Source organism: Protopterus annectens, chromosome 2.part1, assembly GCF_019279795.1.
Source record: "Protopterus annectens isolate FY-2018-M chromosome 2.part1, PAN1.0, whole genome shotgun sequence".
In the NCBI taxonomy this organism is placed as follows: domain Eukaryota; kingdom Metazoa; phylum Chordata; order Ceratodontiformes; family Protopteridae; genus Protopterus; species Protopterus annectens.
The window spans coordinates 1,995,024,695-1,995,048,722 of NC_056729.1; the positions used below are offsets into that span (position 1 = coordinate 1,995,024,695).

The 24,028-nt window shown below is 41.2% G+C and overlaps 1 protein-coding gene across 1 annotated transcript in view; it reads left to right on the plus strand.

The window, feature by feature from the left end:
- The window catches only part of COL21A1 (collagen type XXI alpha 1 chain), a 4,597,064-nt gene that overhangs the window by 3,778,787 nt on the left and 794,249 nt on the right, over positions 1–24,028 (plus strand). Inside the window, exon 23 of the mRNA XM_044063368.1 lies at positions 7,005–7,040. Within this exon, the coding sequence (XP_043919303.1) occupies positions 7,005–7,040 (36 nt within the window). The remainder of the gene's footprint in view (positions 1–7,004; positions 7,041–24,028) is intronic.

Sequence of the window (24,028 nt, forward strand, 5' to 3'; positions counted from 1 at the left end):
GTACCACCCCTGCTTTGGATACTGTACCTGAGTCCTCTCTTCTGTCTCCTCCAGGACAGTCAACCCAGAAGAGCTTCCAACCAGTTCCAGTTTCGGAACCTGCCTTCTCTTCTGATACCTCCTCGGAGCATCTCACCGAGGATGTCCCTCATAAGAGGCAGTGCAAAAGGAGGCACCTGGATTCCCCCCAGGAATCTGTCACTGAAGGCACCGATTTCGATGAAGGGGAGGGGTCCCCAAGATCTTCACCTGAAGATGTATCTTCTGGGGACATTCTTGAAATCCTTCACCAGAAAGGTGGGTGGTCTGCCCAAAACCCTACCCAGAAGGAAGTGGTGTTTTAGGAAGTCTTCAGGGCTGGCCCATCTACATCTTGGGTGTCCCCAATGCAAACGACCTTCTTGATGCTGTTTCCCGCAAGGCGTAGAAGGAACCTGATGCTGTGGAACCAATCCCTAAATGACCCAACAAGATCCTTAGCAGTCTCACTGACAGGCAGCATTGGACAAAAGGTATCCCTGTAGATGCCATGGTTGTTGCGGCAACCACCAAGAAGGAGCTAACAGAGGAAAGCTCCACTATCCATCCCCTTAACAGGGAGTCTAGGGCTCTGGACTGATTTAGGAAGCGAGTTTACGCATCTGCGACCTTCGCATTGTGATCACAGTACTGTCTGGCACACTTCACCAGAATACAGAGGGACTTAATTAAGGAACTCTCTAGCTCTGCCCCAGGGTCCATGCTTGCAGAGGAACAGAAAACCCTTTCCTTCAGACTGGTCACCCTACAGTCTATCTCTAATGCGTCCATGAGACTAATCTCGCATGCTGCAAAGGGTACCTCAAGGGCTGCCAGTTCAGATATTGCTATAAGGTGTCATGCCCGGATGTGGCTTTGTGACTTTGTGGAATCTTTCAAGGCATCCTTCATGAATGCCTCCTTTAATGGATCATCATTGTTTGGCCCCACTGTTAAAGAGATGCTCTCCCGTAGTGAGAAAGACAAAAAGACCTTGTTTGCCATCGGAATACATTTTTCTACCCCATAAAGACCTTTTTCCAAGAACCAGCATGGTGGTAAAAAATGTGATTCAAAAAATCTCAAGGTCCTTTTCAAGAATCACAAGGAGAATTTTCCCGCAGAGGCAGGGGGTGAAACAACTACAATAATAGATGCCACCCATGTGCCAGAGGGAGTCTGCAAAATCATGGATCTTGGAATTCTTCTCCAATAGATACTTTTAGCACTCCTGAGAGGTTACCCAACTGTCCCTCACTGGAGGAAGTTGGGGGGCACTTTTCCTTGTACCCAGACACCTGGTTAGCCATCACAAATGATTGTTGGGTGCAAAGGAACATATCCAGAGGATAGTCCATTCCATTTTTCCAAATACCAAAACCAAGGAAAAATCTCCCCAGTGTTCCACCCAATCAGAGGGAGAAAGCAGCATTACAAATTACAAAGTTATCCAGGAGGTCCCACCAGACCAAATCAGATCCAGAATCTTGGGCCTAACACTCCTAAGCAAATCAGTAGACAGTATAAAGTTTCAGAAGGTCGTGGTTCAGTCCATTCTACCACTGTTACAAAAAGATGATTGGATGTGCTCAGTCGATCTTCAGGATGGATACTATCATATCAAAATGAACAGGCACTCCAGAAGGTTTCTCCACTTCCAGCTGGGGGCCAGTCATTATCAGTTCAGATTGGTCTCACCACAGCTCCCCAGGTGTTCACAAAATGCATGTCAGTAGTAGCAACTCACTTGAGACTGCCTGAATTCAATGTGTTTTCTTACCTAGACAACTGGATCCTGACCACATCAACCAGGCATCTGCTACTGCAAGCCAGAGACTGCCTAAAACAGCTAGCTCCTTCCTTGGGCATCATGTTGAATATGCCATTACAAGTCTAGCCAAATGTTACCCTTGTTACCATGATCAACACCTGTTGCCCCTGTCCAAGAGGGACACGGCCATCCAATCATCCAGATTGTGTTTGAAGAGGGCCAATGAGATGGTCTGTTTGATGTGAAGTGGGAGTCAATTCCAAAGGTGTGGTAACCTATGGGAGACAAATCTGTCCATTTGGTGGGTTCTGTTGATGTCACATACCAGGTTTAGGTCTTTAGAGTGAGTAACTCATGTGCCATTTGACTTGCAGATGTGCAGTATTTCCAATAAAGTGGGGTCAGAGATCACCTTATATGCAAGGCAGAGATCACCTCTGAGTAGTCTGTATGAAAGAGAATAAAGTGACAGTGATTTCAGCCAAGCCAAATAGGATAGCTGCTGACGACCTTGAATTTTCTTTGCGAGGAATCTCTGTGGTCTCTCCAATTGCTGCAGGTTCTTTGAAAGGTACATGCCAAAAGGGGCGTTGTCCTCAATTATTGGCCTAATGAGTGAAGAGTACAAGGAGGTGATAACTTCACTTTTTCTCAAGGCAATGCCCTTACTTATGAGGTGAGCCATATAGAATACCCTTCTTACCACTCTGGAGACATAGTGATCAAAGGCAAGGTTGCTGTCAACCTGATTGCCCAGATCTCTCACCACTGAGTGCATACTTAGGGTATTGCCATTGATGTGGTAATTTTCAGGAACATCACTCCTGCTGAAAGGGATGATAATACCTTTTTTTGCATTGAGTTTGAGGCCAGGACTTTGGCACCAATCATTTGATCATGTAAGACCTTCTTGAAGGATGTTGACATTGTCTGGAGATTCTATGACCGCACCCAGTTTGCAGTTACCAGCAAACTTTGTCAGCCACAGTCCCTTGGTTTTAACTTGTACTTCAGAGAAATGGATTCCAAACAGTACAGGTCCCAGGACCGATTTCTGTGGAACACCACTGATAAATGGGTCTGCTGTTGGAGGCGGATTCCCCTGTTTTGACTGTATGGGTCCTATCAGAGAGCCAGTTCGCAACCAACCTTATGATATAAGGTTTGATGTCTAGCTGGGAGAGTTTGTCAATGATGCCTGAGTGAAGGATAGTGTCAAATGCCTTGGCCAGGTCTAGGTAGGCTGTATGCATAGATTTCCCCTTGTCCAGGGCCCTTGTAAGCACCAGGTCCAGGATGCTGGTGACCCTGGTGGGGGTGTCAGTCAGCTGATCCAGAGCACTGGAGATAACAAAGTTGAGGAACCTTTGGGCAGGTGAGTTTGAGCATAAGTAATTCACCCAGTCAATGCTAGGGTAGTTAAAGTCGCCCAAAACTATGGTATTAGGATGGATCTTGATAGACTCAAGTTGATCCAAATAGGCAGAGTGGGTGTTCTGATTCTCTGAGGGCATTCTGTAGCTGGGAGTGACTTGAATAAGTGTTCTACCAACAGTTAATTGCACCTGAAGTATCTCTAGGTCATCATACTGTTTGACCAATCTGGAGGTGTATTTATCCTTGATGAATATTGATACACCACCTCCTTTAGTTTTCTTGCCTTCAGTTTGTGGTCTGAACGTGTGGCTGGAGGTGTAACCCAGTATGGCTGGGGGCTCTCCACAGCCTTGAACCAGGTCTCAGTGACTGTACAAATGTCTGCATCCTCCAGGGTGAGGACTGCTTCCAGTGAGTGCAGTTTCATGTTAAAACTCCTAGCGTTTAGTAGCATGACCTTGAGGTTATTTTTGGTTGGTATTTTTATATTGAGAGTTTCGTCCTTGTGATACTGCCTAAAAAGGCCACTATGGGGGTGGCAAGAGCCTTAGCCAGTAGACAAAATCCCAGGGGTGACAGATTAAGATCATCTCTGGCAAAGCAGCGAGGGTTGTCGATCATGTCATCCCAGCCTGACAGATACTGGCTCCCCTTAGAATGGCACCCAAAAACTAATCCAATTATTAAAGTCAGTCATTTTCTGTTTGTACTGACGCATCATTCTAGGTGAAGGTAAAATGCTGCGTAAGGCTAAGGACATACATGCCTGAGACACATAGTCCGAGAGCTCACTTATGTCTCTCTTCATATAGTCCAGAGAGGTAAGTCTCAAGTCGTTCACACCAACATGGGCTATGACAGAGTCATAACAGTACCTGCTGTTGAGAAACTTAAGTGCTTGTGTGATATGGTGGATCCTGGCACCTGACAGATGGCTGACCATGAACATTTCCTAATCCAGCCTGGTGAGAAGGATGTCTGTGTGTCTTATTGGGTTTACTGTGTAGTCTTATGGGCTTTACAGGTGACACAGTGGTGCACAAGCTAGGGTGTGTATTGTGGTCTTCTCAGAATATTAGGTTTGATGGCTGCCACATTAACCTTAATCCCAACAGCATGCTTTACATATGAGAATCCTTCAATGGACACTGGTGTTTCAATGGTCTTTACACTTCTACCTCCTCAGTCATCCGATCAAATTGTCCCAAGTGTGCACAGACTTACTTCTATGGTGGCTGCATTTGGAAGAAGTCAAACAAGAATGACCATTTGTCCTTCCACCCTCCAATGCCACACTGACCACCAACACCTCCCAGCTGAGGGGAGGGGGGGGGCATTACCTGGCTCAGATAGTCCAAGGCGCATGGTCCATACAGGAGGCCTGTTTGCATATCAGTGTCCTAGAGATGAGAGCGGTGCTGCTAGTGTTGCAAGGACTTCAGAGCTTTCTTCCTCTAGGAACTGTTTCAATACAAATGGACAACATGTCTGTGGTATGGTACATTAACAAGTAGGGAAGAACCAGATCTCACCCTCGATATCAAGAAGTAGTGAGGGTTTGGCATAAGGTGGGTGGCCAACTGGCTCACTGACAGGACCCTCAAAGTCAAAATAGGTGCCTCCACCTCTGATAGCAAACCTGTCACTAGTGGAGTTCTCAGGGATCTGTCCTGGGACCTCTACTGTTTGGCATCTCCTTCTCAGAGGTCCAGGCAAAGACAAAAGGCCTGTGGCTGACCAACTACGTTTGCGGATGACTGTAAGTTGGGTGCTGTTATTGACTCCCCAAATGATGTTAACATACTGCAAGAGGGTCTCACAGCAACTAATGACTGGTGCTAAAGTCATGGCCTCAAGCTAAATGCAAAAAAAAAAATTATCATCATACCATTTGCCAAAAACACAATCCCTGCTGATTACCACATCAGTGGCAACCCCCTAAGCACACAACCTGTGGTGAGAGACATAGGCACTCAGGTTGATAACCTCACATTCGACCATCATGTAGCATCAGTAGTCAGAAAAGGCTTTTACTTAGTTCATCTCATAAGTAAAGGGATTGCATCCAGAAAAAAGGAGGTTATTACTTCTCTATACTCCTCCCTCATTAGACCAATAATTGAGTATAACGCTCTGTTTGGTATGTACCTCTCCAAACATCTGCACCAACTGCAAAGGCCAATTAATACCTCACAAAGAGAATCCATGGCCTCCAACACTTGTCCTGTGCAGAGAGGCTCAAATCACTATCACTGTATTTGATACCATACAGATTGCTCAGGGGTGATCTGTGTCTCGCCTACAAGGCAATCTAGGACCCTGCCCTACTAGAGATGCTCCATATCCATAATTCTAACTCCTCACGCATTACCCACTTGAAAGGCCTGAACAAAACCTGCCGGAGAGACAGGTTTGTCTCCCAGAGGCTGCCCCATCTCTGGAATACACTTCCCATACTTGTCAAACAGAGCACCTCACTGACCCTCTTCAAGCGCAACCTTGATGAGTGGATGGGAAACCACAAATTTGTCCCAGGGAATCCACCTGTGTCCCTCATTGATAGGGGTGACAGGTGCTGACTGAGGTTTCTTTTTGGAGATAAACTCTTGGCTATCCTTGCAAGCACAGAGGTTGAAGAGCAAGGGGATCCTCATTGCCCCCTTTTGACCTTGACAAGTCTGGTTCCCCTTCTTGTTGTCTCAACTAATATGCCCTCCATGGACACTGGAACTGCATCCAGATCTCCTGTCCCACCCATCAGGGCAGATTCACCCAGATCTTCCAAGACTAAAACTAACCGCATAGTTTCTCCAATTCCGATGATGGCTAGAAACACCAGTCTTTCCTTACAAGTTCAGAGGATTTTAATATCCTCACACAAAAGCCTTGACCAGGAAAATTTATAAAAGTACATGGCAGAGGTTTTGAATATGGGCTCACCAAAAACATTTGGACCCTTTACGTCTCTTATTCCTGCAGTTCTAGATTTTCTTGCTTCTATTTTGCAAGACGGGGCAAGTTTTTCTACTATTAATGTGCAACTGGCAGCCATCTCACATTATCACACTGGAGACAATTCATCTTCTCTGGCATCATCTAAACTGTGTAAGACCTTCCTCAGAATGAAAATAACATCATATAAAGATGTTATGTACTCACCATAATATTCCAGCTGTGTTGTCCATTTTCATTCTTCCTCACTTTCCCTCCCTCTCTCCTTCCCCCATCTATAACTGTGAGAGACCTGACAGATATGTCTATAGGAATACTGTTCCTGTTTGAGCCCCTCAACTTTTTGCCTATATGTTTCAGATTTGTATATAGAGATAGATATACTATTATATGTTAACAGCAAAGTCGATCTGAGGTAATCTGGGGGAATGAGGCATTATGGGTAAGGGGAGGAACTCGAGAATCAGATCGTAGGGTTATAGAAAATGGTCAAGTTGGATCCAAGGTTAGGATCTGAACCCACAGGTTAAGGAAGAATGAAAATGGACAACACAGATGAAACACTATGGTGAGTACATAACTTATTTTTTTATGAAATGGCACTGAGCTATATTGTTGTTATAGACATAACTGAAAAAAGTAATGTTGCTATGGATGGTGGTTTATTGATGAATATGGCTTGTTTCATTTGCAAAGCATTTTAACATTATTGATGTTAAATGACTATTTATCAAATTGTAAGATTGCAGATAGTAAGAAGTAAGATTTTCTGGAGAAAGAATAGAACAAACTTTATGCAGGTGAATGTAAATATTTTATATAACAATAAAGCTTTTTTTATGGTTATGTTAAACTGATATAAATATTTGTTGTTATGTCTATATAGGGTAATCAAGGAAGTAAGGGTGAGCCTGGATTACAGGTAAGTGTATTGTGGTGTTTTTAATGCTTAAACATTCAATTTTGTTTTCTTGTCAGACATAAATTTATATGATTTACTTCAAGATAGGTTTTCTTTTGCTCAAATGTTCAGCTCCTTGGGCTGCATTCTTAGAAAAGAAACACCAATAGGTGATTATACAGGCAAACAACACATCTGTGAATGTGCATGTAACAGCAGAATTGTTGTATATGTGTATTCCTTTGACTGCTTTTGTCATTGTGCCAAGGGAAAAATGAAGGTCATATATTAATGGCACATAAATGGAGAATATCCTGTGCATAACCCAATTCTACAACATGCAGACACACCTGGAAATAGCAGGGTCATACCTCTGAGTAATTTTACAAGGCAAATGATCTTGTAATGTGTTGTACTAAATGCAGTTGATATTCCTGTCTAGAGACATAGGAATGCTGGCTTCCAATTCACTATTAAGACTTTTAACAAGCAGAACATGTTATGCCTGATTAGGTTACCTTGCAGCCTTGCTGTTTGCCTGCATCATCTACAACTACTCAGCCCTGTCAATTCCTCTCTATTTATGCATTAAGATGTGTTGTGGAATATATGGCCCCTTCCCTAACACATGCAACATACACAGTCCAGTCCAGTACATATGTACAAATCAAGACCTGCTAACATTAACAGCAATACCTTTCTTATTCTTTGAAACCTTCCAAACTTAGGTCCAGGATGTAAACCCAGTGATAAAACTCAACAGCCTACTTCAGCATGGACCCAGCACACCACAGAAAATGGAACAACTAATACAAGAACCATCCTTCTGTGCCTGTGGTTAGCAGCAATTTAATCTAAGTGTGTACTCACATCATCAGCGTCTGTGGAGGCTACTGTTACAGTAGGAGTTTGGAGTTGTTTTGGGATGCAGGGTAGGGCAAGCTGGATTGTGAAGCATTTTTAGTCGACTCTAAAAATGAAACAGGACACAATTCAACATTGTCATTCAATAAAGCTACATTCATTTTATTTATTTTTCCACAGTCAGAAGCTAAAGAAAGTTAATGGAGTATTTTACAAGTATAGACAGTTAAACAACAACAGCAGGAAAAAAAATCTATTGGAGGACTATACAAATTAGTATGAAGTTAATGTACATTGATGAAGACATCATGCTCATTAAGGTCATCTGTTTCTTGGGATTTCTGTATCACTATCATCTATAATTATCATTGTTTTAACAGGTGCATTTTTCTGGATCAAGGCAAAAATTTGACACCAGTTAGTCTTACAAAGTTCTTGTACATTAAATAGTCTTATACATACACATTTTATGTATATGAAATATTGTCATAGTTTTGTTTTCATAGAGAACCGATAATTATATTTACCGATTCTTCCCTGTTTATGAAACCAATTGCCAGAAAATGCACCATATGCACCAACTTCTGTCTCTTTCTCTCTTTGTGTGTGTCTCTCTCTCTCCTTCTTTCTGTCTTTGTATTCAGAATCATGGTAGCCTTCTCCAGACAGTACTTACTCAGGCTGCTACAATTAAGGCCTTGAATGGACTAACTCTTTAGTCTTTCAGTAGAGTAGCCTGTAAGCCCATCAGTTGTTTTGTGCTTCACAAGATCTGACTGTTCTACACACATATGACTTTCATATGCTGCCTGAAAGCCCCTGTGACTCTCTGGTAATGTCTTGCTGGCTCATAACTGATGTATATTTTTATCACACTTATCACAGGCCCAATTATGTATCCATAGAAGCTTGTAAAGTGCCAGTGGTACACACACACACACACACACATACAAATCCACATCTTTTACTATTAGATAGTTCACAACAGTATAGTAAAATGTCATCTAGCTGTCTGACTTTCCAAGTGAAATATTCATTTCCAAAGATTACAATATTTGAATCAGTAACTCTTATCATGTACTACAAATTATATTTTAAAATAAGGATAACCACCTTAAAACATACTGTGCCCCTTCATCCCTTAATTTCAGGACTGCATCACTGACACACTTGCTTACTACCTGTACTAATTCTGAGAATAAATTACTTAGAGAACATTAAATAGTTGTCTATACTGGTGAACAAAACTTCTGTAAAAGTTCTGTTTTATGTGATATAAGAGTTAATTTATGTAGATTTTTGGACTGTGAGGCTACCCCCCACACAAACATATTAGGGGTGCAGTGGACAAAACTCCCTTACAATAAGTGCTGCTCTCAGCTTTTAATTACGGTAGTAAACTTTATTTAATCAAAAACTCAAGAAGAAGGGCAGAATAATTAAAACTTTAATGTTTAAATGGACTGCAGTCTCATATACAATAAAATAAAATATAAGGAAGTCAGTATTAATCAGCATCAAGGGCAGCAGCATATTTAAATCATACACATTCTTTATTAGTGTGTGTTAGTATCGTGATATTCACCATTTAAATGCAATACTTTAACATGACTGATGGATATGGTTACACAGCCATTCACATAAGTAATATAGCTATTTCTAAATTTGAAAAAGAAGCCCAACAGACACAGAAATAAGATTCTACTTTTTCTTAACTTTTTTACAAAGACTAATAGAATCTCTTGTATATGTAGCTACACTGAACTATTGATAAGCTCTACTAGATGCAACATCATTTTGTCAAAATCATGTAATTAACAGTAGTGCATTTACTGTTCAGCAAAAGATGTGAAGCCATACACAAAATGCAAAATGTGTGTGTGTGTGTGTGTGTATGTGTGTGTGTGTGTGTGTGTGTGTGTGTATGTGTGTGTGTATGTGTACATGTGTTATATTTATGTGTTGTTTTGGTGTGAACATATAGGTATGTGTAAAGTATATGTGTGTTTGAAGTACAAATACAGTGTTTAATATGCTTGATGCATGATACTGTAGAACAGGAAAGAGGTTTCATGGTAATTGGAAAGAGGAGGGTACAATACTTATCACGTATCTCTACCAAAATATTTTTTATTCCAGATTTCCCCTGCTTTTCTAGATATGTAACAGTAAAGTTCTGATGCGACTAGATTCAAAATAATACAGAATGTGTAATTTGGCTAAAGTGTATCAGAAGATCTCTCCAGAAATGTGTGTGCAACCTGACTTAAACATTAATAACAGGGCTACCTAGCATTTTTGTCTTGGGGCCACATATCAGACTTAAGAAAATTTGGTGAGCCACATTGGATTTATTCAGCACTTAATCTGCTAGATGAGTATATGCTATTTTTGAAACTGCAGTCCTGTGTATATTGAGTTTGAAACTGCTAATCTAGGTAAACATATACTAAGTCCAAAACTGAATTATCTTTGAGTTTTTTCTGTACTCCATGAACACATGTCTAACCAGTTTGATGGACACACTCATAAAGTTTGACTGTGCTCAAGTAAATTAAGTAATGGTCACAGCAGAGTATTTCAATTTGCTACACTCTGACATATACAATGCAGCCTCCCCACCTCATAACCCTCTAATATAGAAAATAGCCTCACTTTTTCTGTACACCTCTGAGGTTGTTTGTGATAATTGAAATAAATTACATCCACAGCAATATATTTCAACTCATATCACACAGAAGCACACTAGTCCTGCCAAGCCAGACCAGTGACTGTTTGATTGTGGTCAAACAACAGCAAAAAAATCAGTAACTTTCATCCACTAACTCCATACCATTCAACTATTGCCACTTTATTGACTGTGCACACATTAAATGCCTGACTGTAGTGAATTAAAAAAAATAATGAGAATAATGTCCACAGTTATTCCTTTTATCTTATTTCATTCAAACCAAGCCAGATAAAAGTTCAAAATAGTATGGCCACACTAAAATATTTAAACATGTTGCTGTCAGACACACAAACTGTCCCACTGACAAGCACCATCAGTGATTAATTTAACAGTGATCAGAAAAAGCAGATAAACTGCCTGAATTCACATTCTTTTCCACTCTTTACTTTGACAGTTAATGTCCTTTTCTAAGGATTTTCCTGTGTATTTCCAAGAACTTCAGGTCTGATGTTGCCAATTTTTAATCCATCTTCGACTGATTTTTTCAGATCCGAGCCCTTGGATTTGACTCTGCCTTTGTAAAAGCTTGTAGCAATCTTGAACTCTTGAACTTCTCCCTTACCCAGAATGCACCACCCCCTTCACCCCAGATCTCGTTTGCCACTTCCAGCAAAAAGATGTGGTCCATTGTATTCTTGAGCTTGGGCAATAAGTAGAATTTCAAAACTTAAACTTTTTTGTTTAATTGCTTTAACCTACTTTAGTTAAATTTTATTTATTTATTTACTGGTTAATCCTTCTCCCTTACCTTTCCAGCAAATCTCTGCTTTCTTTCCTTGTTACCATTCACAGAATTTCTGGTTACTATTGTTAGTAACCCTCTTCCTCTTACCTATGATTATCATAGTCTTCAGTACCATTGTTGGTACTTTCTTCCTGTCCTTCTGTAACAAAAAAAAAAAAAAAGACTTTCTCAGTTTAAGTTGTAATTTGACTGCTTTGATTGCTGTTGTTGTTGTGGTTGTGACTGTGCTTGGCCTTTATCTTTGGTGATAGATGAAAAAGAAAAGAGCCCAGCTAGGTTCAAAAAGTATGGGAAATGCTGTCAGAAAATCCCTATGTCTGACTTGCACTCCTTGTGTGTTTTTTGTTTAGGTCCTTTCCACCTCCAGGAGAATTGTGCAATCTGTCACACCTTCAATCCTAGAGCATTGATAGATCACAGGAACAAACTTATTCGTAAGGGTCTCTTGCCTTCTTCCTTCAAAGAGGCTATATCTTGACCTTTCAAAGAAAAATCTAAAAAGACGGCCATTACTACTCCAAACACCTCTTCTGTAGCCTCCAGGTCATCAGAAAAATAACCAAGAGAACTTCTTTGGATCCCATAGTTTATTAAGACCATGCAAAGAAGAAGCAAAAATTATTGGAGCCTACACTTTCTTCATATTCACCAAAGACCAAATTCAAGCCCTTGGATCTGATGGTTTCCTTGAATCCAAAGTCTCTGACAACTAAAGATTCTTCTGATCTGAAGACCTTGGATCAGATGTCCTCCTTACCAATTTTGCATAAAATGAGGTACTCTTCTTCAGTGGACCCGGTTCCATCTAGAGGGTCTTCTCCATTTTTAGAACGGTTAAAGTCTCCATCAGCTCTATCCACTTATTCATCCAGAAGTCTCACCAAAGAAGATGTAGAGAGGCTAGTGAGAAAGATCCTGTCAGCACAGAGCCAGCCTGGCCCTTCCTCGGCTCCTACCCCATCGGGAGGGAGGTCCTTGTATCCACTACTCCTACTCTACCAATTCCTCCTTTGACTCCTATCCAGGTGTCAGAGCCCTTGGATCTGAGTCATCTGGCACTGTCGTTTTCTTATCAGAGGATTCTGGTATCCCCAGATACGAGACTCGCTGTGGGTTCTTCAGTTCAATTGTATCCAGAGAGCTCTTGTAAACTATGCTCCCCTGTTGGGTCTGAAGTGCTGCAGTCAACTCTGAGGGTTTTGGAGCCATCTCGGCATCTCGGAGCCTCTGTGATGGTCAGTTCAGGTTTGACTTTGGCATCCGGGCAGCAGTCCTTGGAGCAAGGCAGGACCAGGGATCAGCGGCATGGCCTTTCAGATCCATTTTCTTATCCCTCTCCAGGATTGTATGACTTCAGGGTTCTAGAGAGAGCTCTTTTTGCATCTCAGACCCAGGTGATGCCTCCCCCTTTGGATCCTATGTCTTCTTCTGTTCCACTTCTGCCGCTTTAGTCTCAGCTTAACTCTTTACAGGGACAGTCGATACCAAACCCCATGCTTCTCAGCAGGGTTTCCCCTCCTCTTCTGATAACTTCCTGGATATCCCATCAAGGTGGTTCCTAAGAAGAGGACATGCAAGAGAAATCATATCAATTCCCCTGAATCAGTCATCGAGGACACATATTTTGATGAGGATAAAGCATCCCCACGATCACCTCCCAAAGATGTCTCAGTCGGAGACATCCTTGAGATCCTGAAACAGAGAGGTGGCTGGATGTTCAGCAACCCTTCGTTGGAGGAATCTGTACTACTGTAGGCTTTTGGTACCAGCCTATCTACTACCTGAGTGGTACTGCCCACTGATGAGCTCCTGGTGTTAGTCTTGCAGTGGGCATGGAAGGAACCTGACTCCATTGAGCCTGTTCTGACGAAGCCAGATAAGATTATGACCCCTCCAGAGTCTAAGCAGTTTTGTTCAAACTATCCTCCTGTTGATGCCATGCTTGTGGCAGTGGTCACTAGAAAGGAGCTTGCTGAAGAAAGCACCTCTATCCATCCTCCAGACAAGGAGTCGTGGGTGAAGGACAGATTTGGGAAGCGTATCTATGCTTAGTGACCTTTGCCTTAAGGTCTCTGAACTACTTGGCACATTTTACTAGACTTCAGTGGGATCTGATTAAGGATCTTTCAAGTACCCTCAAAGGAACCATGTCTGAAGAGGTGAAGGATTCCGTCACTTCTCAGCTGGTGACTGTACATTCGATTTCCAACTCATCCATGAGGCAGAGGGGGAAGTTCAAATGGTAGACGCTGCCCTTGTGACAGAGGAGGCCTGCAACATCAGGGGTTCAGAGAATCCTTCTCTGGCAAACTCTTCCAGTGCTCCTGAAAGGAGGTCCGATTGTCCCCCTCTGGAGGCAATAAGGGGTCATTTGTCCTTGCACTGGAGAGCCTGGCTGGTAATAACAAAAGATACTTGGGTGCAGAGGATTGTATCCAGAGGATATATAATTCCATTTTCTCTTTGTCCTCCAAACTCCAGGAAAATATCTGATATTCCACCCAGTCATAGGAAACAAGCAGCATTTCAAATCCAAATGCTGATAAACAAAAGTGTCATCCAATAGGTCCCCCTAGACCAGAAAGGATCCAGAACTTACTAGAGATTCTTTTTAGTGCCATAGAAAATTGGTCTGGAGACCAATTCTGGATCTCAGCAGTCTGAACAACTTTGTTCGGAAGATAAATTTCCATCTGGTCATGGTTCCGTCAATTCTTCCATTTCTAGAAAAAGACAATTGGATGTGCTCAATAGATCTCCAGGATGCGTACTATCATATAAAAATGAACAGGTGATCCAGGAAATTCTTACACTTCCAGCTAGGAGTCAGTCATTATCAATTCAGAGCACTACCCTTTGGTCTCACCACAGCCACCAGGGTATTCACCAAATGTATGGCAGTGGTAGCAGCTCGCTTGAGACTGCACAGATTCTGGGTGTTTCCTTACTTAGATGACTGGCTCATTTCTGCCCCAACCAGGCATCACCTTGTCATGGCAAGAGAAAACGTAATCCAGATTAGTGCGCAGTTAGGGATAACCATACATTTTGAAAAGTCAAGTCTTCAACCATCTCAAACAATAGAGTTCATAGGGGAGCTTCTTGACACAAGCTCAACAATGGATTCTTTTCCCCTTTCCAGAATTCAGACTCTAAAAATCGCAAGTCAACAAGATACTTTGCAGTACCACACTCCCCGCTCATCTAGTCCTACAATTATTAGGGTCAATGTTGGCAGCAATACCCCTTGTTCCACTGGCCAGATTTCACATGAGGATTCTTTGCTAGATATTGGCATTTCAGTGGTTAATACTTCAGCTACCTCTGTCTGTTCCAATATGAATTACCAACTTATGCAAAAATGATCTCATGTGGTGGACCCAGTCAAAACGACTACTGCATTTGTCCCTCCTCAGCCCAAGGCCATAGTGGCCATGGATGCTTCCCAGCTGGAGTGAGGGGGGCATTACCTGGGAAAGACAGTCTAAGGCATGTGGTCCCCGAAGAGGTCAATTTGCATATAAATGTTCTGGAGTTGAGAGCAGTGTTTTTAGCATTGCAAGCCTTTCAAGATGTTCTCCCACTGGGAACTATTGCGATACAAACAGACAATATGTCAGTGGTTTGGTGCATTAACAAACAAGAAGGAACCAGGTCATACCCTGTATGTCAAGAAGCACTACGAGTGTGGCAATGGGCAGTCTCTTCCAACCACTTTCTCTTAATAACACACATTCCGAGAAAGACCGTCATACTAGCAGACAAACTAGGCAGGTGCATTTTGTTACCTCACTAATGGTCCCTCAACCAAAAAGTAGTGAACGAGATGTTTCACAAGTGGGGCCAGCCTTGCTGCGATCTCTTTGCATCTCCCCTAAACAATAAGTGCAACAGCTACTTTGTCTTCATCCCCCCACAGGGGGAGTCACCAAGGGATGCTTTTCTCAATAATTGGCCCTCTGTGTTACTGCATGCTTATCTTTCAATCCCTCTGATATCAAAATTCCTTCAGACAGCTGCCAGGTTGAAGAGCAAGTTAATTCTCATTGCTTCCGTTTGGGCTCAACAAATTTGGTTCCCCTACCTGTAGCCTCATTTGATCCATCTACCCTGGATTCTGGATCCAGTTCCAAACCTTCTGTTTCACCTGATAGAACTGGTTCATCCGTATCTTCCAAAGCTCAAGCTGACAACTTGGTTTCTCCATTTCCAGTAGTAGCCAGACAAACCCATGCTCTCTTCCTCGGTTTACCAAATTCTATTATCTTCCCTGAAATCATCTACAAGGAAAATTTATGCTAGCAAATGGAAGACATTTGTGCATTGGGCACTTCAAAGTGATGTGGAACCATTTTATGCACTGATTCACACTATCCTGGAGTTTTTGTCATTGCTTTTTGATTAAGGGGCCAGTTCTTCCACAGTAAAGGTTCAGTTAGCAGCAATTTCTAATTTTCATGTTGGCATTGATGGTTCTTCCCTTGCTTCACATAAACTTTGTAAAACCTTTCTACATAGAACACTTCTGTTGAAACCTCCAGTTAAAGATCCAACTCCACAATGGGACTTAACTGTAGTACTGCAAGCTTTGGCTGTTCCGCCCTTCAAACCTGCAAATACTTGCTGTCTCAAATTTCTGTCTTGGAAGACCTTATTTTTAGTGGTCATTACTTTGGTCAGATGAATTTCAGAAATTCAGGCTTTGTCGGTGAAACCTCCATACCTAATTTTTCATAAAGATATACTTACATTACGAACTAATACATCCTTTTTGCCCAAAGTTGTATCAGAATCCAACATTAACCATTCTATCAACCTACCAGTTTTCTTCCCAAGTTATACAAACAAAGATGAATGTTTGTTGCTTTCACTAGATGTGGTTAGGTAATTGTATTTCTACTTACACAGGACAAAGGAGTTCAGAAAGTCAGATCAGTTATTTGCTTCCTTTATGGAAAAGAAATTGGGCAAACCAGTGTCTAAAGTTTCCCTAAGTGTATTTCTTTCATTCATGATAAATTGAATTTGCCGTTAACTAAGTAATTACGTGCTCATTCTACTAGATCGATAGCATCTTCCTCAGCCTTTCATTCGTGAGCCTCTGTGGATGATATTTGTGCAGCAGCAACTTGGACTTCACCTCACACTTTCATCTCTCATTATAAACTGGACCTACTTTCTAGAAGTAGGGCTTCATTTGGCTCAATGGTGCTGAAGAATTTCCTTCCTTGAGGCCAGCCTAGGATTGTAGTAGCTGGGGATGCTGTCCCATTAGTCGAGGATGGAATAAAAATTATAAAGTTATATACTTAGTATAACGTTCCATCTGTATTGTCCATTTTTATTCCTCCTCGACTCCCCACCCACCAACACCCATCCAATGTTATCTGAAGAGCGAGTGGATACAGCCAGTCTTGGGGTCTTTCCCTTGCATTTTATGAGTCCAGATATAGCTTTGTGCTTTAATTTTTCTTTCTGTATCGGTAAAAGTTTTAGCCTTTTGCTGTGTTCTGCAAACAAGATCTGAGGTAAAGGGGTGGTGCATTCTGGGTAAGGGAGAGGCTCAAGTGTTCAAGGTTGCCACTAGCTTTTGCAATGGCCAAGTCAGATCCGAGGGCTCAGATCTGAACCCATCAGTCAAGGTGGAATTAAACTGGACAACACAGATGGAGTGCTATGGTAAGTACATAACTTCTTTTTTCCTTTCTTTCAGTTGGCAGTCAGAAGAAGAGCATGGGGCTCCTGTTCTCCTGCACCAGTTCATGGATACACGGCCCTTTTCTCACTTCATTAAAAGAAATTATATCCTACTTAGAAAACACTCAGTACCAGCCACCATTATTTTATTAGTGTAAACACTTCGGTTGTCCAAACAGGAACAAACTCTCACTCCATATTTCAGGCTCCTGTTTAAGTCTGGGAAGAGACCAGTCTGAAGTATTTCAAAAATAACTCCATGTCTTACAAAAATTAAATTGCTGCTGACATTCAGTAACAGTGAACACATTTTTCTGCAACAGATAATTATTTTCTGTAAAGTGGTGTTTTTCTTCATTCCCAACTAAATTTCAGGAAAGCAGCAGACAAAAAAATGGTAAAATGACAAAGATCAAAGACTCAGAACAATGCAATCCAATTCTGGAAAATAAAGACAGGCTGCATTATAGAGCCATAGTGATTTTTATTCATCAGTGTTTTATATGTTGTCTGCTTGTCTTCCTGAGTGTTCACACTGAAACTTGACTCTGCATTGTAAAGCTATGGACTGTGGTTCTTGCTCATACTCTCATGTGCAGCAAGCACATGGACAGGGTGAAAAAAAAATACAAAAAAAATTACATTTATCACTGGCAATACTCATACTGGTCTAACTAATTTTCTATATCCAGAAGACACTGGTTTAATAGCAATAAGCTTTGTTCAAGACACTTTTAATTTCAAAAAATGAAAATTTAGCTGCCTGCCTTCAGCCAGATAAAATGATTGATGGACCAGATTGTGACTTCTAGGCCACTTGTTGGACACCCCAAATCTATAATGTGTATGGGATTCTCAGTCCCTGTCACGAAACATTTCTAAGATATTTGCATTTATAAATTTCGACCCTAATTTCCTTCCTATTATAGACAAGATATGATAAAATGGTGGTAACCTTAATTTTAGATTAGATAATGCCTTTGGGTACAACTGTCAACTTGGGTCAACTGCTCCTATCTACAGGAGTAAACTTAATTTCTTGAAAATGTACATAGTTTTGTGTGTTTTTCTAAGTTAAAAAGAGAGAGAGATTCTGAACATTTATTTAGTTTTTTTTGTGTTTTTACTGAATCAAAAAATCATGAAAATGTGACATGGGTTGAAATGGATATGAGAGCAAGCAACTACAAAATAAATCAGCCTGCCAAACATTATTGTGTGCACATGAGCTAAAAGATGGAAATACACATTCAAAAGAACTGTCATGTATAATAGGTGGGACTAATAGCTTTCTGTCACAATAGCTACTGTGTTAATATATCATAAAATATAAATGAACTTATAGATAAAGGCAAAAAGCAAAAAGTATTGAATTATATTAAGAAATTGATGGTATAAATCGTGATGTTGCAGGAGACACATTTGGCTAGAAATGAGCATGTGAATTTGATAAAGGACTTAAGGATGAATATTCAGCAGAACAACTAGGGCAAATGAAAAGAGGAATAATAACAATGATTGATAGAGGGATCCCAATAGTGATAAAATATGAAAAAGACAATAATTGTAGATGTGTGGTAGTAAGGGGCTGTTAGCAAAGGAGATGGGTTTTGCTCGCATATATTTATATTCCACCAAAAAAACTGCTGTTATGGAGCTTAATAAAATTTTGGATGCAATGTTCTTTCTGCAGGGAATATTAAATCTTATGGTGTCAGTCATCATGTAATTCTTGACTGTGGGCTCGATTCCAAGCCTCAGAACCGATTCGGACGTTTACTTCAGCTTGCTCCTTCCAAACCCTCAAGCTAGGCTCTACCCATAATTCTTCTCTCTAAATTACTTCAGATCTCATTTGCTGTTTTGTGACTCAGATGTGTACCACTGCTCTCGAGCTTTAGCTTTTATTAAAGTAAGCTTTTTCCTGGTTATTTATCTTTAAACTATCTCCTAACTCTTATCTCCTACCCACTTCTTCTTCCTATCGTTGGTAGTCTTTCCATGTACCATTGTTAGTACTCCTTTACCTTCCTAGGTATTTCTTCAATACCATAGTTGGTATTCTTTTTTCCTTCTCTTTTTTTCTTTCCCATTTAAAAAAAAAAGAAGAAATTCCCTTCTGCTGTTATTTTCTCTGTAGTGTTTGTGTGCACTATATAATTCCTGTCTAATGACTGATAAACTTGACACTTGTCCTATGCCTTCTAAGGACACTTCTAGACCTCCAAGATGCATATTACCACATAAAAATGGACAAACACTCCAGGAGATTCTTGGGATTCCAGCTGGGAGCCAGTCATTTCCAATTCAGAGCACTGTCCTTTGGACTCACCTCAGCCCCCAGGAGTTTACCAAATGCATGGCTGTGGTAGCAGCTCATCTCAGATTGCAAGGATTTCAAGTATTTCTGTACCTCGATGACTGGCTCCTTACCACTATCACCAGACATCGGATAGAACGGGTGAGAGATTACACTCTGCATCTTTGTGCATCTCTAGGCATTACAATAAATTACAAAAATTCAAAATTTCAACCCTAACAACAACTAGAATTTATCAGAGCCCTGTTGGATACAGTTGCAGGTCTTGCTTCTCTTGCGCTAGAAATGCTACAAAGGATCATATCTCAGGTCAGACATATTATCCAGAGCAAAAGGGTTCCAGCCAAATTGGTCCTACAAGCATTAGGCTTGCTGGCAGCCTCAACCACTCTAGTACTCTTAGCCACATATCACATGCGAATCCTACAATGGCTATTAGCCTCCTAGTTGTCTCTGATAAATCAGCCAATGTCACATCACATCTTGATTACCAATTACTGCAAACAAGAACTTTTGTGGTGGCTCCACTCTGAGCACCTCCTTGGAATCGCCTAAAAAAGTATTGAAGCAGCCTTCAGTATCAAAAGTTTCCTCTGCACCAAATGGCAAAAAGGACTCGACACTGTCCTTTCATCCTTCCACAACCTCAAGCCATAGTGATCACGGACTCTTCCTAGATAGGGTGGGGGGGGGGGTATTATCTGAGAAGAACAGTCCAAGGCACATGGTCCTAACTGGAGGCCAACTTACACACAGTATTCGAGAGATGAGGGCAGTGCTGTTGGTGTTGCAAGCATATCAAGATGCCCTCCCTTTAGGAACAGTAGCAATTCAGACAGAAAACATGTCGGTAGTCTGGTACATCAGCAAACAAGGGGGAACCAAGTCTTACCCGCTGTGTCAAGAAGCCCTCAGAGTATGGCAATGGGCAATTTCTTCCAACCACTTTCTCACAGTAGCAAATTCCAGAGAGCTCCAACGTGATAGCGGACAAACTGAGTAGAACCATTCTCATGCCTCACGAGTCGTCTCTCAATCCTGTGATGACGAAGGAGATTTTTCGTCACTGGGGCCAACATTGCTGCGATCTGTTTGCATCCCCCTGAACAACCAATGCAACAATTACTTTGCCCTAATCCTCCCTCTGGGGGAGTCACCCAGAGATGCTCTTCTCCATGACTGGCCCCCTGGTCTTCTCTATGCCTTTCCCCCAACCCTTCTGATATCCCAGTTTCTAAGGAAAGCCAAGAAGTCAGAGAACACAATAATCCTCATTGCCCCTTTTTGGCCCCGACAAGTTTGGTTTCCCTTCCTTTGGCCTCTACTTTGGAAACCATGGATGCTGGACCCAGCTCCATATCGGCTGTCTCATCCAGATGGAATGGTTCATCTGAAGCTCCATCATCTCAAGCTCACTGTGTGGCTTCTCCAGTTCCCATGATTGCCAGGCATTCTTCTCTTTCATCTCCTGTCCACCAGATCATTTTGGACCATCACAAACCTTCATCTAAGAAATTGTATTAAAGTAAATGGGAAAAATTTACAAGATGGGCCCTTAATAATGAACTTGATCCTTATATGACCCCTGTTCATAAAGTTTTGGATTTTTTAGCTAACGTCTATCAAACTGGTTCTTCTACCACAACAATTAAAGTCTACCTAGCTGCAATCCTTTCAAACCATCAACTCAATGTGACTTAAAGTTTCTCACTTGGAAAACTTTATTTTTAGTGGGCATTACATCTGCCAGATAGGCCTTGTCCTGCAAATCACCCTACATAATATTTCACAAGGCAGGGTCTCCCTTACGACTAATCCATCCTTTTTTACCAAAGGTAGTCTCAGAATCTAACATCAGTCAGTCACTTCAGCTACTGGTCTTTTTTCATAATTTCTCCAATAAAGGGGAGTATTCCTTTCATTTATTAGACATCCACAGACAGCTACAATTTTATCTTCATGGGACAAAGGATTTCAGAAAATCTGACCAACTCTTTGTTGCCTTTTCCTCACTTTCTTTGGGTAACCCAGTTTCTAAGGTTACCTTGGCTAAATAGCTCAGAGATTGTATTGCATTTATCTACCAAACTGGCTTAACCTTTCACACCCAATTAAAGCCACTCAGCTAGAGCTGTGGCGACTTCTGCAGTTTTTCATGCCAGAGCTTCTTTAGATGACAGTTGTGCAGCAGCCACTTGGTCTTCTCCTCATACCTTTACCACTCATTACAAATTGGATCGGGTCTCTAGGGGATGGGCATCATTTGGTTCGATGGTGCTTAGGAATATTTTTCTGTAAGACTTCCCAAGATTCAGGTAGGTGGGGACTCTGTCCCACAGTCAAAGATTACTTGAAGATTGACAACATCAGATAAGGAAGCTATGTCTTACCATAATATTCCATCTGTGTTGTCGATCTTCACTAATCCTTGACATCCCCTCCCTCATTCCCCCCAGCCTGAGACTCTTAGTGGATCGAATTCTCCCAGGGCAGGCTTCATATTAGGGACACATATCTGGTCTCTTCTTCTTATGTACTATTTCTCTGCCACTATTTAGGCAAACAATCTGAGGTAATTTAGAAGGGAGCATTATGGGTAGAGCCTAGCTCAAGAGTTTTGAAGGCACGAGCTGAAGTAAATGGCCAGCTTGGTTCTGAGGCTCGGAACAGAGCCCACAGTCAAGGATTAGTGAAGATCAACAACACAGATGTTATGTTATAGCAAAACATAACTTCTTTTTATGGGTGGGGACAGGGACTTGTTTTATAATAGTGAGGATGTGTCAAGGGAGCCTAGAATGGAAAATATAACAAAAGAGGGCAGATTTATGAAGACATACATGAAAAACTTTGGTATAGAAGACATGAATTTAGTGGTAGGAACTCAAAAGAGAACTTACCTAATATTCACCAAGGTATAACAACTGGGTTAGTCTGGACATTCCCCAGAATTCAATAACATCTGCACTAAGTGTACACCCATCTGAGTGAACAGACAACACAGGCATAACTCACAGCTTCTTCTTCCTAATTTTAGTTTTCCTACTGATTTTCTTGTAGCTTTAAATATTGACAGGGATTCATAAAGGTTCCCACAAAGTATAGACTGCATGTACACTTACCATTGACACCTCAGCTGACTTTGTACCATGATCCTCAGCATTCTACTCCACTGGGTCAGCCTGCCCAAAGCTTCAAGGCCACCCTGAGTGAATAGAAAGCACAAAAGAAAATGTGTTAGAGATGTTCTTGAATACATATCATGTACACTTAGTGTAGGCATCATTGAATCTGGCCCATTATATTTCACTGGATCATGTACATTGAATTGATAGCTTTGACACACATCCAATAAGTATATGAAATCATGCACTGATAAAAACTAAGATACAAATGCAGGGTAATTAAGTAAAAATAAGAAACTGGCACTTTCCTTCTTATCTGGTAAAAAGGAGGAATTTAAGGAATGGGAAGCAGAAACTATTCAAGAGTTATTAGGGATGATGGAATTTTCTTCAGAAGGAAAGAAATTAAAAGAGAAAAATATACAAGGAGGAAGTAATGGGAATTATTTAGAGGGGATGACAAAGGTTCAAGTATTGTAGAATAAGGGAGAATCTCACAGAACAAAAGGAGGATCAACTGCAGAGTGCTAAAGGGAAAACAAGGGAGTGTTTGTATAACGTAGGAGTGTAGAAAGGCTTGATAGCACCAGATCCCAGACACTTTTAGCACAACGACTGGGGTAACAGAAAGTAGAAAGCGTTTTTGCCAAACTTATTGAACCTGTGGCAAGAAACATAACCAGAAATCCTATAGAGGTATTACAGATACTTTGAAAATATTATAAAAAATTGTATGAAACAGGGAAATGTAGAAACTGAGAGAGGGCACAAATGGAAGTATTTATGGAAGACTTAATTATGCCAAGGTTACAGGAAGATGAGTTTCAAAAACAATAGTCAGGTAAGGAAGAGATGATATAAAATTGTAATATATATTTAAACAACAGGGAAGTCTCCAAAAACAGAAGGTATTCCTGTGGAAGTTTAGAAGTTAAGAGAGAAGAAAATGCTAAAGATCTAGAAGTTTTTGTTAATGATATTTTAAAAGTGGAAGAACCAGCATTTTGGAAGAAAGTAGTGGTCAATGTGTTATCCAAAGAGGGCAAAGACCCTTCAGACCTAGCTTCATATAGACCCATTTCAATTGTAAACCATAATTATAAAGTGTGTACAGCTATACTGCCTAAAAGAATGTCAAAGGTGTTGTGAGAATGGACAAATATGGATGTGTGGTTTTGTGAAGTGAATGCAAACATTTGACATCAGTAGAACAATGATTATCCAGTGGGAAGCGGAATGCAAGAGGATCCAATGTTGTTGATAGGTCTTGATGCAGAGAAAGCTTTCAGTAAGAATCAGCTGTGATTTTACAAGTAGTACAAGAGAAGCATTTGCATTTCCTTATCGAATGTTTGTCTTTTGGCTTTTCCCGGTAAGGTGTCACCACAGCGGAACTCCGGTCCACTAATGACTGGCAGTAGATGTTTACGAAATGCTGAGGTGCCAGCTCGATGCCCAACCTTCAACGAAGGCACGCTCATTTACGCACGCATGTCTTTCAAACGCTACCCAACCTTGGAGAGGACA